At 38.7% G+C, this 13630-nt stretch overlaps 1 protein-coding gene across 9 annotated transcripts in view; it reads left to right on the forward strand.

Annotated features, from left to right (window-relative positions):
• PCNX1 (pecanex 1) overlaps nt 1–13630 on the forward strand; it is a 93617-nt gene that overhangs the window by 5247 nt on the left and 74740 nt on the right. For 8 of the 9 annotated variants that reach the window (XM_064713722.1, XM_064713719.1, XM_064713721.1 and 5 more), the window contains exons 2-3: nt 7145–7353; nt 13226–13331. In XM_064713722.1, coding sequence (XP_064569792.1) covers nt 7160–7353; nt 13226–13331 — 300 coding nt within the window. In that variant the 5' untranslated portion in view covers nt 7145–7159. Of the gene's footprint in view, nt 1–7144; nt 7354–9056; nt 9114–13225; nt 13332–13630 lie in introns of those variants that run through there. The other variant, XM_064713727.1, reaches the window with a different exon arrangement.

Below are 13630 nucleotides of genomic sequence, written 5' to 3' on the forward strand. Positions count from 1 at the left end.
TCTGACTTTTGAGTCTGGTGGGGACATGTGGTTCCATAACCTAAAAGTTTTATTTGGCTGTAATGCGGTGTGTTGGCTGGCAATGTATCTGGATTGTGTGCTATCGACAAGAAGTTCGTCTGGCTTTTTTGTTTGTGTCCAGATTTCACTGTGCTTGGTTTGTGAGAATTCCTGTCCTATTTATCTTTGTAACTGACACTTCAGTCAAAGCTGTTAAAATACTAACCTTTAAACCTAGAAACTTTCCTGACATTTGGACTTGGGAGCACATAGAGGAGAGGTGTGATCAGATACAAGAAAAGGGGGCGGTTTCCTGTTGGCCAGTAGTTTTTTCCCTGTGTAAGCTGTGTTTAACTTATGAAATGCTAATAGTTTACTTTGGGTTTTTCAGTAGAAGAGTGTGATCATATGCGTGTGTTGACCAGTTTTGTGCATATGAGGTAGAACATCATTTGCAAGATTGCCAGATGCTGTGACAACCTAAAGTAGATGCTGCCTTGTGAAAATGTAGCTAGTGAATGAAATGTTGGAGATAAAATCATACGCAAGCGAAGTTGCAGAAATTAAGAGCTCTGAGGTCAGGCATTTGCTTTGAATAAAAGCAATTTGTAAGGTTGCAGTATGAGACACTTCATACTAAGAAATAGCTAGTGTGGAAAAGGAGGTTACAACTTTATGGTTTTTAATTCATATTACAGTGTCTTGAAAAAGCAGCTCTAACGCTTTTTGTTTGAAAACTTCTGGGCTGCTGGCAGGGAAACTAAAGGCTGAGACAAATTGCACTTAAAATTGAAGTTGCATGAGAACAGCTAGATAAAACTTTTAACTAAGCAGATACTTTGTATGAGAACTATGCATCTGTATCTATTGAAAGTTCTACACAATATGGGAAGAGGAGACACCTTTTGGTTTCAAATATAGCTTTACAATTATTTTAATAAATTGACAAATGTGAAATCTGGGCCAGCATTTGCATCTCCTGCTGCTCTTAAAGCAGTAGGTAGGCTTCAGTTACCCATAGAATGGGGTAAACTTCAGTGTTGCTTAAACAAGTTTTCCTGTATAAAGGGAAAAGACAGCAGCAAGCTGCTTTGGGTTTTGTTGAGGTCAGAGAAATTCTCTTGCTTCATAGCTCTGGACAAGTTAAAGATGCAACAAGTGCCAACTTCCCTGAGAATAAGTAGGGAGATTAGTCACAAGTTAAAGGAGATTGAATCATATTTGGCCGTTTTCCCTCTTTCCACCCTCTACAGTTTAAGTGTTGTCTAGACATAAACTAAACAGGCAGAACTGTGTTGGTCATCTTAGCCCTTTAGCATCTCGAAAGCTCTTTTTCAGAATAAAAAGCAGTAAGTGTTGCATTGCTGTAGGACATACATAAATAAGCAGAACTTGCTTTAAAAATCTTAGGTAATTGTAGTCTGAATTCTGAGCTTGGCTCACTGGTGTGTAGGAGGGAGTTTCTAAACTAGCTTCAAGTGACTTGTTGCTGGCAGACAACCCTGTGTGTTTAAAAAAATCAAGGTATATTGAAAGACGGCTGATAGGTTTTATATTACTTATAAAACTTCCCCATGTAAAGAATTACAAGATCATAGCATTGCTTTTATGCATTGGACCGGCAATAACTGTAGTTATTTCCAAGTTGTTCGTAGCAACAAAGACAAAATACAAAAGTATCTCCTAAGAATTTTGCTTGTAGTTGCCTTTCAATGCATTTAACAGTAGGCCAATCACTTTCCCCCCCCAAATGTTATTTAACATGCGCTAGGATATGGGAATTTAGGTGCACTTGGTTTAGTGCATCCAACATTGCTCTTTTTTTTTTTTTTTTTTTCCTGTGCATTTGTTTTGTTGCTCTGGTATTTTCAGAATGGAATCTGGTAATGATTGTGGTCAGAAAGTAATTCCCTAAATCTGTGTGTTCCTTTGTATGTGTATGCCTGTACTGTTAGGGTTGATGGATTTAATGTGTGGTACAAACCTACCTAAAAAAACTAACATTAAAATTCAATACCAACCTTTTTTCCTTGGTCCCTCATCTGCCTTCTGAGCTTTAGCACGTGCAAGTGAGTGTTGTACCCTGTACAGCGTATACCTAAATGTACCTATTTTGCCAATCTGGATACTTTTTCTTGTGTATACAGTTAAACTGTGCTTGTTGGAAGTGGGGCAAAATAAATATGTAAATAATGAAGGATCTGGGGTCTAGAGTAAGATATGCCTGTTTTAGGGAAGCAGCTTGAATCTGTGTTCTTGCATTTGTGGCTTGGCAGTACACATACAAAAATTCTGCTTTCTAGACTAGTTAAGTCCATCCTATTTGTGTACTTGTATTCAGTAACAGACTCAACTGTGCTTGTTGATGTGCCTTTCTATTGTAAGAGCTGATCCCTGCTTACTCTAATGCAAAGCTGAAATTGGGAGAAGAAAATGTGCTTTCTATATGGGGAAGCTGTCCAATCACTTTGTAAAATCTAGTGGTAGAGTTGAAAAAAATACCCTGAATGCAGAGGCCAATGTGATGCATCAGTGTTGCAGGGGGGAGGGGAAAGAGAGGAGGCTGCCAAAGCACTTCCCCTAGTCGGAATGCTGCTCCAGCCCCACCACGTGTGCGTGAGGGGGTGAAGTCTTGGCTCTGGCACTTGTGGAATTTTGCCAGTGACTGAAGAGGAGCCAGGACTGTACCTTGCTTGGGGTGATGGGCTCGCATGTACCTACAGAACTTGTCTGTCAAAGTCGAGCTCGTTTAGTCAACAGTTCACTTAATTTCCTGACTTGTGTACATAGTTATAGAAGTAGGTCATATAAATGTAGCTTCGCGTGGAAGTTTTTTCCACTGAAACATTGTTGAAATATGTCCTGTTTCTTAAACTAAGATGTTAAATAATTGAAATTCAGTTTATGATAGCAGTTCCTGATATGCCATATTGTTCTAAGACACTTGCAGTCTCTTGCTACTCAAGTTTCAATAGTATTCTTTGAGGTTTTGGTCAAAAACCAGATAACTTGTGACTGAACTTCTGGATAATGGCAGTTCTTAAGGACTCTGTCCATAAAAAAGAATTGAGGACCAGACTATGTCTGTTGTTTCCTGATTCGTCCTCTTTTCAGTAAAACTGTTTCTATAAAATACTGGATTCAAAATACTTGTAGTTTTAACTCTTTTTACTAGATGACTGACTTCTTAATGTTTATGTGATAACACCTTTATGTAGGGATCTGTAATCTGGTTTGATTTTGAAGACTTAGCTTCAAAATCACTGTTAAAAACCCTCATAGTAATGCATTTATTTTTTGAAGATAATCTGGAAATTTTGTTACATCTGTGGGGCCTAGCTAAAGCTAGGTAATCAGATTAGGTAGGACCCATATAGTGTTAGTTTCTTCGTAAGGATGTTGTACAGCCTGTAGTCAATGAAGTTTCCTCTGGTTCCTGGCACATATGTGCTGGAAACATTCATCTGCGATACAGTGACCTTCTCTAGTTTGAATGGAAATATTTTAGTGCTGGAACTGATGGTGGGAGGTTTCTTTTCTATTTTGACCATTGGAATCTAGGAGTGCTTAAACCTTTTTTTACCTACTGTTTTAGAAGAGTTGTGTTGTGATGCAAGTGAGCTAATTTAAGAGCCAGGAGGTTTCAGATGACATAGTCCTCCTTAACTATGCTTTCCTGTATCTTAACTTTTGTCCATATGAATATCTTGCATTTGTTAAGTTTGCTTGAAAGATCTAAATTTGGAAAGTAACTTGTCGGAAATGTGGTAGAAAATCAGTGTCCTTCCCTCTGCCCCCCATATTTGAGAGAACTACTTAGCTTCCCTTTAAGACTCAGAGAAATAATTTTGGGTAGGAGCTTATCTAATAGTTGGCTTTGTTCAGTCATTAGATAATTGAAGTTTTCAACAGAACATAATTAAAAGCACACGGTTTTTATATGGTTTTGTGTAGCTCTTTATATTGTACAAGAGCTTCTGTTGTGATGACTGCTGTGGAGTATGTGTTCTTTTGGTGCTAATGCAAGTGAATAGAAATGTGCAGTAAAAATGGATGTTCTCTGAAATATTGTTGCAACTGTAGCCTTGTGGCCAACTGGTGTCTAATAACAACTCTGGCCTGAGGGTTTTAGTGTGCTGGGCTCAAGTAAAGTGCTTTAGTATTTGAAATTATTTTGATTTTAAGATGTAATCTAGTGGGAAATTTCTGTGACTTAGATTTGTATTCCAGTCTTGAAGGTGGCATCACATGGGATGCTGGTGAGAAATACGTCTCTCCTCACATGTGATAAAATGCTGAGCACAGTTGGAAATGGCAATCTCACTTGAACTTGCTTTGTTTTGTGGAGAGAAGACCCCAAATTTATGTTGAATGCTTCTAAGTTTGGCTTAGAAAACAGCAGTTGCAAGTGGTTTAGCTTAGGCTGCAGTAAATTTCCCTTTGAGGCTGTGCTGCAGACAAGGTGCTGGTTCCATGGGTGGCGGTGCTGCACCACCGCATGATGCATGATGTCAAGTGTGTTCCTATGGCAGACTTAGCTAGCTAAAATGCCTTCTATTCCCAGAATATATACCCTATTCTGAGATGAGGACCTACTACAAATATGAGGAAGAAAGGTAATCAGTTACCTTAGCTTTTTAAAAATTTTTCTGCAATCCTGTGAAAACAGGATGTGAGGAAAAAGTTTGAATTCCCTGTTAGGTTTGCTGTAAGTTACATGAGGTGTTTTGCCTTTTTTGGTGCTTGTTCTTAAACCTTTCCTTTGAAAAACTGGAAGTGTAGAATTTGCAAGATAAACTGGATATACTGTGACCTCATGAAGGAGTAGAGGGGAGAAATTGATGAGCTCTCTAGACAGAAAAGTAGAGGCACATCTTTTATGGAGTAACTCTAGCTTTTGTTATCTAGCCTTAGTCTGGCTCTTCTGGTAATGCCTCTTGAGCACTGGGTATTATAGAGGAGAGGCAAGTTGAAGCTGTGTGTGATGGGGTAGCAGACTGCCTAGCAGGTACAGGAAGCTGATGCATTTTCCCAAAGTTAACAGGCTGGCCTTTGCCTGCAGGAAACAGACTGTGAAGTTTTTGGAAGTGGAGGCACCTCATTTCTTGAGGAAACCATTCTAGCATGGCTTCAGGGGTTGTAAGGGTGCCATGTCATTGTGGATCCTGTTTGCTTATTGATGCTGGTTTTAAGTAGCTTGGTTTCCTCTTTCTTCTCCTTAGCTGGTGCTTGGTGAGTGAATCTCTGTTCATCATGATGATGTTCAGCTCAGCATACAAAATGAAACTTAGCAAACTTCAACTTGGTTGGCCTGGCCTACTTCAAATGTTATATTCAGTGTTGACTTATCTTGTTTTGGAGGACAAGGCAGGTGTTAATGATGGTTGTCAGACTTGACTTGTTTTGGAGGAATACCTTGCTAGGTTACAAAGAGTCATCATGGTTGTCAAAGTTCCAGGGGCGTCTTGAAGAGTCAGAAGGGGAAATGAGTAGAGAAAAGGAAAAGGAGGCCTCTCTATTCAGCACATATGACCAAGCTGAGTCCTTTAAAATTGTTTGGCTGACTACTGTGGTCAAGTTATGCTACTTAAAATCCTTCTGGGATTCAGGGCAGTAGTTTTAGGTAGGAGATTGTTACCTTGCATAATGTTACACTATGTTGTCAGCCTGTCAATTTTAGATGGCTTAAAATGTTTCAATGCACTGGTTAGAGAGGCATTGCTGTCTTCTACTCTGAGCAGTGTTTTGACTCTGCAAGATGTTCCTGGGGCTTTTTTATCAATGATGACTCTTCTCTTCCCATGGTCTCTCTAGGGAGATACGAAAATGAGCTGGAATTGTCCTTCAGCTGTGAGGTCTAAAAAGACAGCTCATTTGTTCTATTCATTTAGTACATCAATGTTCAAGCTGGATATCTGATGTTTAATTCTGATTGTCATACGTCTGTGTGTATTTTTATATTTTGGAGGTGTATCTCAAACTACACTGTGAGCAGGGTAGAGGATAGTGGTGCAGTGAAATACTTCACAACCTAAACTTTTGTTGCTTTTTTAAAGGAAATGGTCAATTTTTGGATGCATACTAAGACTTAATATCTCATTTTGTTTAATCACTGCTTCAGGAAATGGCAAAATTTAAGAACACAAATAAAGCGTGTTTTAGAAGGAGGAATACATTGAAATGAAATCTGAAGTTTAACCAGCACTTCAAACACTTCTCCTCAATAGCTGTCAGGCTGGACTTTGTCAATACCTATTGCCGAAGTGATTGATTTGTGAAAGCCTTATTTACCTCTGCAAGAGCTGTATGCATTCTGCTCTTAACTTAGAGTGGAATTTCAAATGTTGCATTCAGGACTGAGGGTTTTTTTCATGTGGCTTCTGGCCGCCTTTCATACAGATGAAAATTTTTTTTCAGAACATGTGTTGGCTACCTTTCCATGGGCGTACAATGATCTAGCACAAATCTTTGCTGCCTGTGGTCTTGCAGGTTGGGTTCTGCTGTGCAGTGTGTGAGTCACACATGTGAGCAACCTCTTTATGTATGCAAGTAGGAAACAGTTTGGCTTTTGTGACTGATCAGTGTCTTGTCATGCAGCAGTAGCTGTAGGAAGCTGACAAGTGAAGTCAAAACACCAATGTTTGGTATCTAAGCAGGTTTTCTCCTGTCCAGCCATGCTGTCAAATGTGCATCAAGTTTTTCTGAAATGAACTTGATGCTGTGTACTAGCCCTGAAATAAGATCTCACCTCATGCTTTGTTGGTTTTTTAATGTGCTTAAAATCTTCCCCTTTTTTTCTACTCATAGCAATTAAAATAATGCTAGCTCTAAATTTCCTAGCCTAGGTCTTGCATTGCAAAAGCATAGAAGGAGCGAGTGAGAGTTGAGCTTGGTTCTCAAGCTTCAGTCAAACAAGTTTATTTAGTACAATGCTGTGGTGATTTAGTATCTTTGGTAGTGCAATGGTTTCTTTCTTGTGTGTTGCTAAACTTTTAACATTTTTCACATGAAGACTGGCTGTAGGTGGTGTAACTTTCAGAATTATCATATTTTCTCCATGAAACAAACAGTTAAAATCTAGGGAGTGTTCTTATGGATATCCAACCTTGTGTTCATTAACGCTTTCTTGTTCTTTTTTTGAAAGGCTCTTCCTTCTTCCATGATGATAGTAGCTGTCTATTGCCCAGTGATAGCAGCTCTCTTTATCGTTTTGAAGATGGTGAATTACCGTTTGCACAGGGCACTGGATGAGGGAGAAATTGTGGAGAGGAATGCCAGTGAGCATATGGACAGAGGTGCAAAAACAGAACAAAGCAGTGTTTCAGCGAAGAGGAAAGACAGCAATGGGCCCAGGTAAGTTGTCTGCTGAACTTTCCATACTGCTTCAAATGACTAACAGGTCCTGTCTTCATCAGCTGTGTAACTGGAATTGTGATTGAGATTAAACACTAGGGAATATAGATACAGACCTCTGTAGTTCTGAAGGATGGTTTTACGTCTGGTCTTGAAAAGTAGACTTATTTATGTGTTAGGTTTGAAATCATGCATTCACAATAATTTCCTAGTTCCTCCCCCAAAGGAGTTCAAGAGCAGTATTGGACATGCTGGAAACAATAGCATGGGAAATGTGAGCGGATTAGGTCACTAAATGTTTAATGAACATAATTAGTACAAGTAATCTAATTTCAGTGGTAAATGTAGTATTAAAAATCTAGCTGTCAAAGACCACATACTACATGCTAATTCTTTCCTTACCAGGAGGAGTGTCTGATTGGGTTGCAATTTTAGTGTTGCAAAACCAGGAGTTGGAAACAATGCTTGACTCCAGTCAGTCTTTTCAAGGAGAGTACTGTCCTGTGAATTTGGAAATTCTGGAATTGTTGTGCTCAGCAGTGACGATAATGATTCTGAAGTACTGTCAATAGGAGATGATTCCTTTCCAGAGATCTCCTTTGTAGCCATCGTAAAACAAAGCCAGAGGCTTTCCTCCTCTGACCAGACTATTTGGAGAAAGAAAAGATGACTCATCAACAAGCCCAGCTAGACCAGTTTGATCAGACTATGGATGTTATGAGCTCTAATATCAAAGCCTCTGCCTGCCTTAGATAATTTGAGACTATCTTAGAAGTTAAACTGCATGAAATAAATCAACCTTGAATTGTTAGCTTTTAGAGATGGCCTTTCTCTTGTCTCTGAGTTTCCGGTACTAGTAGCCATGAGTAGTTTTGAAAGTGAGATGATTTGTATGCTGTTCTGACTCTTAAAAGATTGTGTGTCTTACTAAGGAAACGTGGTTGAAAGAAGCCTCTTGAGTGTGTTTATTGTGATGCTTTTAAAGAAAGGAAGTGTTCAACTGCTGCTCTTTAAAATGATAAGCCTGGAAGTACAAGGACATTCCCGTCTATATATGGGGTAGCTCCTCGTGGTCATAGGTTCTTGTGTGTCTTCTCTCAGCTCAGGTATTGTTGGCAAAAACGATGTCTTAGATTCCTCTAAAGCTGATATACAGTAACTTCTTGTATCAATCTTTTATAAACCTGACTTGTTTTCCATGATGTGTTTGGCAACTGAAGCTGCTGATATTAATTGTGACTCTGTTTAGATCACCCTATACCTTACCAACACTGTACTGAGGTATTTTGGCAGGCTCCTTCCCTAATTGTATCTTAATGCTTACTCTGCTTAATAAAATTAATGGAAATAAACTAGTAGTCTGTTCTTTCTCATGCAACCTTGGTGGTGCATGTTTTAGGTGTGACCTTTAGGCGTTTTGTCTGAGTTGTTTTTGGTGGGGTTTTTCTTTTTGTTTGGTGTTTTTGCTATATAGCTTTTGCTTCCAAAACAGGGGCCCAGAGTTGGTAAGGGAATTTCTGCTAGTGTTGTGAATTTTTTCTGGTTGTTTCAGTTCTGTTTTGTCTAGGGAGCAGTTGACATGGGACAAGATACTACATTATAAGCATTGTGAGCTCAGAAGTAGAGGTTAGTTTAATGCTGTGTGTCCTGCTTGCCAACTAAAGTTTCATTAACTTTTATATGATCCTTGTTCCCACTTTCAGGTCTCTTAACTAGAACTGGGAACAAGGTCAATGCAGAAATTACGGAGTTACTTTTTGGTAAGTGGGATGTACAGTATACACTAATCTTTGCCTGGAAGCTTACAAGAACTCTGGGGTAGCATTCAAACCAGTAGATGGGATGTAGAATGAGTGTTTTAATATTGAGCTGTAACCTCCTTAGTAAGTTAAATTGGAACACTAATAAAAACCCAAACTGGTCTGGGAAGAGAATGTGTGTGTAGGATTTTCTGATTTTTAAACTCTGCCCCCCTAATTCAAGGTGGATATAGGGGAGATCTGAGCAGAGATACTATCTAAAATATTTGCATAATCAGAAAATTAGTTTTGATAGCTTAGGCTACAGCATGTGATACTGAATAAATATGCATATAGTATAGTTTGCAGAGCCATCCTTGAGTTTTTACCTTGCCACATATACAGTCATGGAGAGCACTTTAGATACAAATCTTAGTATATTTATTTGCAGGATTAAGCAGTGGTTGTGTTCAGGATTCTGTTTAGCTTCTAAGAACTTCTTTTTTTCTGAAGATGTTTATCATCCAAGTGGTGCTTTCAGGTATCCAACAAATTATATGCTGTTGTTTGTGGGCTTGCTTGAACTGCTCATTTATCTTCAGTTAATTGTGGTTTGTGGATGAGGGTTTCTTTCCATGCAACTTTGGCATGTTTAAGCAAAGAACAACTTACCATTCCTTTAGAAATGTCTTGTTTATTTTTTTTCTCTCCTCTTTCTAAAGCTGAAATTCTCTAGTTAATGTTTTTGAAAGAAAGTCTTAATTCAGAGAAAGGAATATGTGTTGCTGTTTTTGTACTTCAGGTGTTAGTATAGTAATGTTTGTGTGAGGTTTCTTGAAAGCAACTGGGGGGGATGCAGGCTCCTGGTCTCATAGAAATATAGAAGCAGTGCAAGCATGATCTTTATTGGGCGTCAGTGGACCCACATAAATAATTTAAAGCACTTAAGTCAATCTTCTTTTGGATATATGAATATAGCTTCTTGTCAGTCAGTGGCTGTTATGGTTCAAAGTATCATAAAGTGTTCATCTGGTGACACTGGTGCTCCTGATCTCCATCAGAACCTGTAATAATGATGCTACATAATTTTCAAGTCTACTTCTACCAGGTAAAGCTAGTAGCTGGAGGATGTTGCATCTTTGAAATATTTACAGTCTACTTAAAAGTGAGCAAGTAAAATTTGAAAAAGGTGATCTCTCTCAAAGACTCTTTCCTTTGCTATTTATTCTCCTTGCAGTTTTCTGTGGCTGGCAGACATGTTCTTGAGTTTGGAGTTAGTATTTTTGACTATCATTAGTGACTCAAGCTTGGAAGAAAATTTCTCTTAATACTTGAATGTGTTGTGATCTAGCATTTGCAGTACATCCCGTGGTTCTTATGTATTTCGACAGCAGCGTTCTGACTAGCTACCCTACTCTTTTATTGGACATTAAGGACAGACGATGATTTTCAAAAGATAATAAAACTCTTCCTCTGCTTTGTCCAGAAATCAAAGAAACTTATTTCGGATTACTCCTTGAAGTTCTGGTCAGATGTCAGATTTCTGTAGTCAATGAGCCTAAGTCAGATTTTAAACTTGAATTCGTGTAGACTTACGGCCTCTTCATGCATTTGGTTAGTCTCTGACATGCTGATGGGATATACCTGCAGATAGTAATTTTCCTTCAGAGTTACTAATAATTAGAAACAGTAGTTTTAATTTGCTTTATGTCATCTTTGAGTGCCTCTTTCACAGCAGTGTCTGTTGCTGGCTGTAATTTTTTCAGTCGTCTTGATTTGTGTTGTAACTTCACTGCAGTTATTTTGTTTGCAAACTGTAATGTATAGCACTTGCCTAAGTAATGAAGACAGCAAACTCTAAGAAACAGATGGTAGAATTTCATATCAGGAAGTCCTGGCCACAGCACTAGTGTCAAGTAGCTCCTAAAGAACTCTGGATGTTGCAGAAGTCCAGGTTTAGGCATACAGTGGTCAATCCTAGAAATCTGTTTCCTGCTTCTTCCTGCAGACTTTATTTGTTGATATTTTTTACTAGCTTTAGTTCATTCATTTGTGTGTGCTATCACAGAATATAGGAGCTGTGAGTAGAGTGGCGGTGATGGATTTTGTTGTTGCTTATGCTGATATGTGGTGGCTCAGTTTTAGACAAAATTGCTGCCTTCTTTGGCTAACTCCCTGGTTCTATGCATGGAAGCTTATTTGCAGTGACTTATTTTTCTACTTCATAAGATGTACTTTAATCACATGCAGTGTTTTTCAATGAATTATTCAAACAGGAAAGGAATTTCATCTTTTTGTGAAAGGCATTCTTTATTGTATCTTCAGTTGACTTTGTTATGTATGCTGAACTTAAGCATTGTGAGAATTTTTCAGTTTAGTCTTTAAATTCATGTTATGTCCTTATGTATTTTTAAATGCTTACAGAAGGAATGCTTTGGCTGAAGCTGGTGCTGATTCTTTTAAAATTCATTTTCCTTACCTGCCTTAGCATTATTGATGATACTAGGTCAGAGAGGGCTCTGTAAAATGCCATCTCCAAGAGTATGCCTGTCTCGTTGAACTGTATCAAAATGGTGGCTTCTCGCTTCTTTTTTTAATTTGACTGAGTTGGACCGTAGTTCTTCTGCTAGCTAATGGCTGGTTGTCTTTTAAGTTAACTTATTTTTACTGAAGGAATATATATTATTATTCCTAACTTCAAACTGTCCTTTTTTTGTCATTGCTGATGTAGGAAGAATCATGTGCTTCTTATATTATTTAGAGTGATTCCCGAGGTTGTGCCTGTACACCTCTCCAAGATGACAGCAGCTTAACATGTCATGCTGCAGGATGAATCATGTGTCAGGTCCTTTAGTGTGCAGACAGTTTGTTTACAATATCCTTGATTGATGTCCATGTATTTCAGAAACTATTGGAATCACAGAATATGCTGAGATGAAAGAGACCCCATCAGGATCATCGATTCCAATTCCTGGCCCTGCACAGGCCACCCTATTAAGTCTTGTTCCTATTGTCTAAGACTTTCCTATAAGACTAGTTAGTTGTCCATTAAGTAAGCCTTGCAGTGCTTCTGTCCATTTGTGTTCCCTTCTTCAGAGGGCCTTTGTCTTTAGTGTATTGGTCTGATGGACGAGCATTGTGCATGAGTACTTTAAGCAAAATGCTGGAATTTGATTGTTGAGAAGCTGTTGTTCATACCTGGGAAGAAGCACAGAGGATCAGTGTCAAATTACCCTGCAGGTAATTCTGTTTGGGAGTCTCCTGGATCAAGATGCTTGAAGAGAACTTTGATGGGATAGGAAAAAGAGTGCCTCAACTGCTTCCTCTTTGCAATTAACAATCAGTGCTGGGTTGGATCCTTGTGTTTTAGTCCTCAACTGACTTCAGACCCCATTGTCCTAATGGATGAATCCAACTTGCTTTTTTTTTTCATAAAATATTTGCCTTGGCAAGCTGAATTCTGTGGAATTTCGATTTGATAGTGTTGCTCTAGGAAATACTTTCAAACCAATAGTTATTAATCCTGAAAGGGTGAGATCACTAGGATGCAATGATATATGTGTTGTACCTCAAAATACTGCTTGGTAGGAGCTGTAAAGTATCTGAAGGGAAGTTATTTTTGAGTAGAAAGATGTGGTTTGCATCCCTGGAGAAATACTATGGCCCTGTATGTCTCTGCATGTTTAAAAGCTTTCACATGTGGCTTTCTTCATTAGCCATCCTTGCTTTTGCTCCCACATTCAGACTAAGGAAAGGACCCGGAGTCCTTTCCATGCTCTGAGTTCTATGTAGTATTTTCTTCTAGAGGTGAATTTCTGGGTGTTATGGTTGAACAGCTGATCCAAAAATAACATGTGCACATAAAGACAGGGAGAACTTAAAATGTCAGCATTTTGGAATGCCTTACAGGGCCTAAGTCTTCACAGTTTGTGTTGGCTGGTGACAGTGGACTTGGGGCAGCAGTTTGAGCTTCCTGTGTCAAACAGCCAGTGTTCATCCAAGATATTGGGATATATTTGAGCCCTTGGTTTTTGAGAAGGGAAAATTTGTTTTGAATATGCGCTCAACATAGACAAAATTTTGTTTAACTGGTGAGGATAATGTGTTGATTTTTTGTTTAATGTTTCTCTCAGTGACCCTGGTGGAGGTATTGAGATGTCAGAGTTCATACGAGAAGCAACTCCTCCTGTTGGCTGTAGTTCACGCAATTCCTATGCTGGGATAGATCCAAACAACCAGGTAAGAATTAAAGCTACTACAGTTGTTGCTGTAGTATTGTTGGCTTTGCAATTCGTAGATAACTTCTTCCTGTTATTTTTGCGGGGTTTTTGGGTAATTAATATTAGATTAAAAAGAATTTTCTTTTTTGTATGTAACTGCATTATTAGGAAGGCATTGCATTCTCCCAGCAGTGTAGCTCTCAGCCCATCTTGTACTTAAATTACGAATGGCTAGATTTTGAAAGGGAACCTACTGTCCTGTCAGTAAGTATTCCCTTTTCCTCAGTTAGTTTTCTTCTGATTTAAGAAATCAAAGTG

Source organism: Zonotrichia leucophrys, chromosome 5 (genome assembly GCF_028769735.1).
Source record: "Zonotrichia leucophrys gambelii isolate GWCS_2022_RI chromosome 5, RI_Zleu_2.0, whole genome shotgun sequence".
Classification (NCBI taxonomy): Eukaryota; Metazoa; Chordata; class Aves; order Passeriformes; family Passerellidae; genus Zonotrichia; species Zonotrichia leucophrys.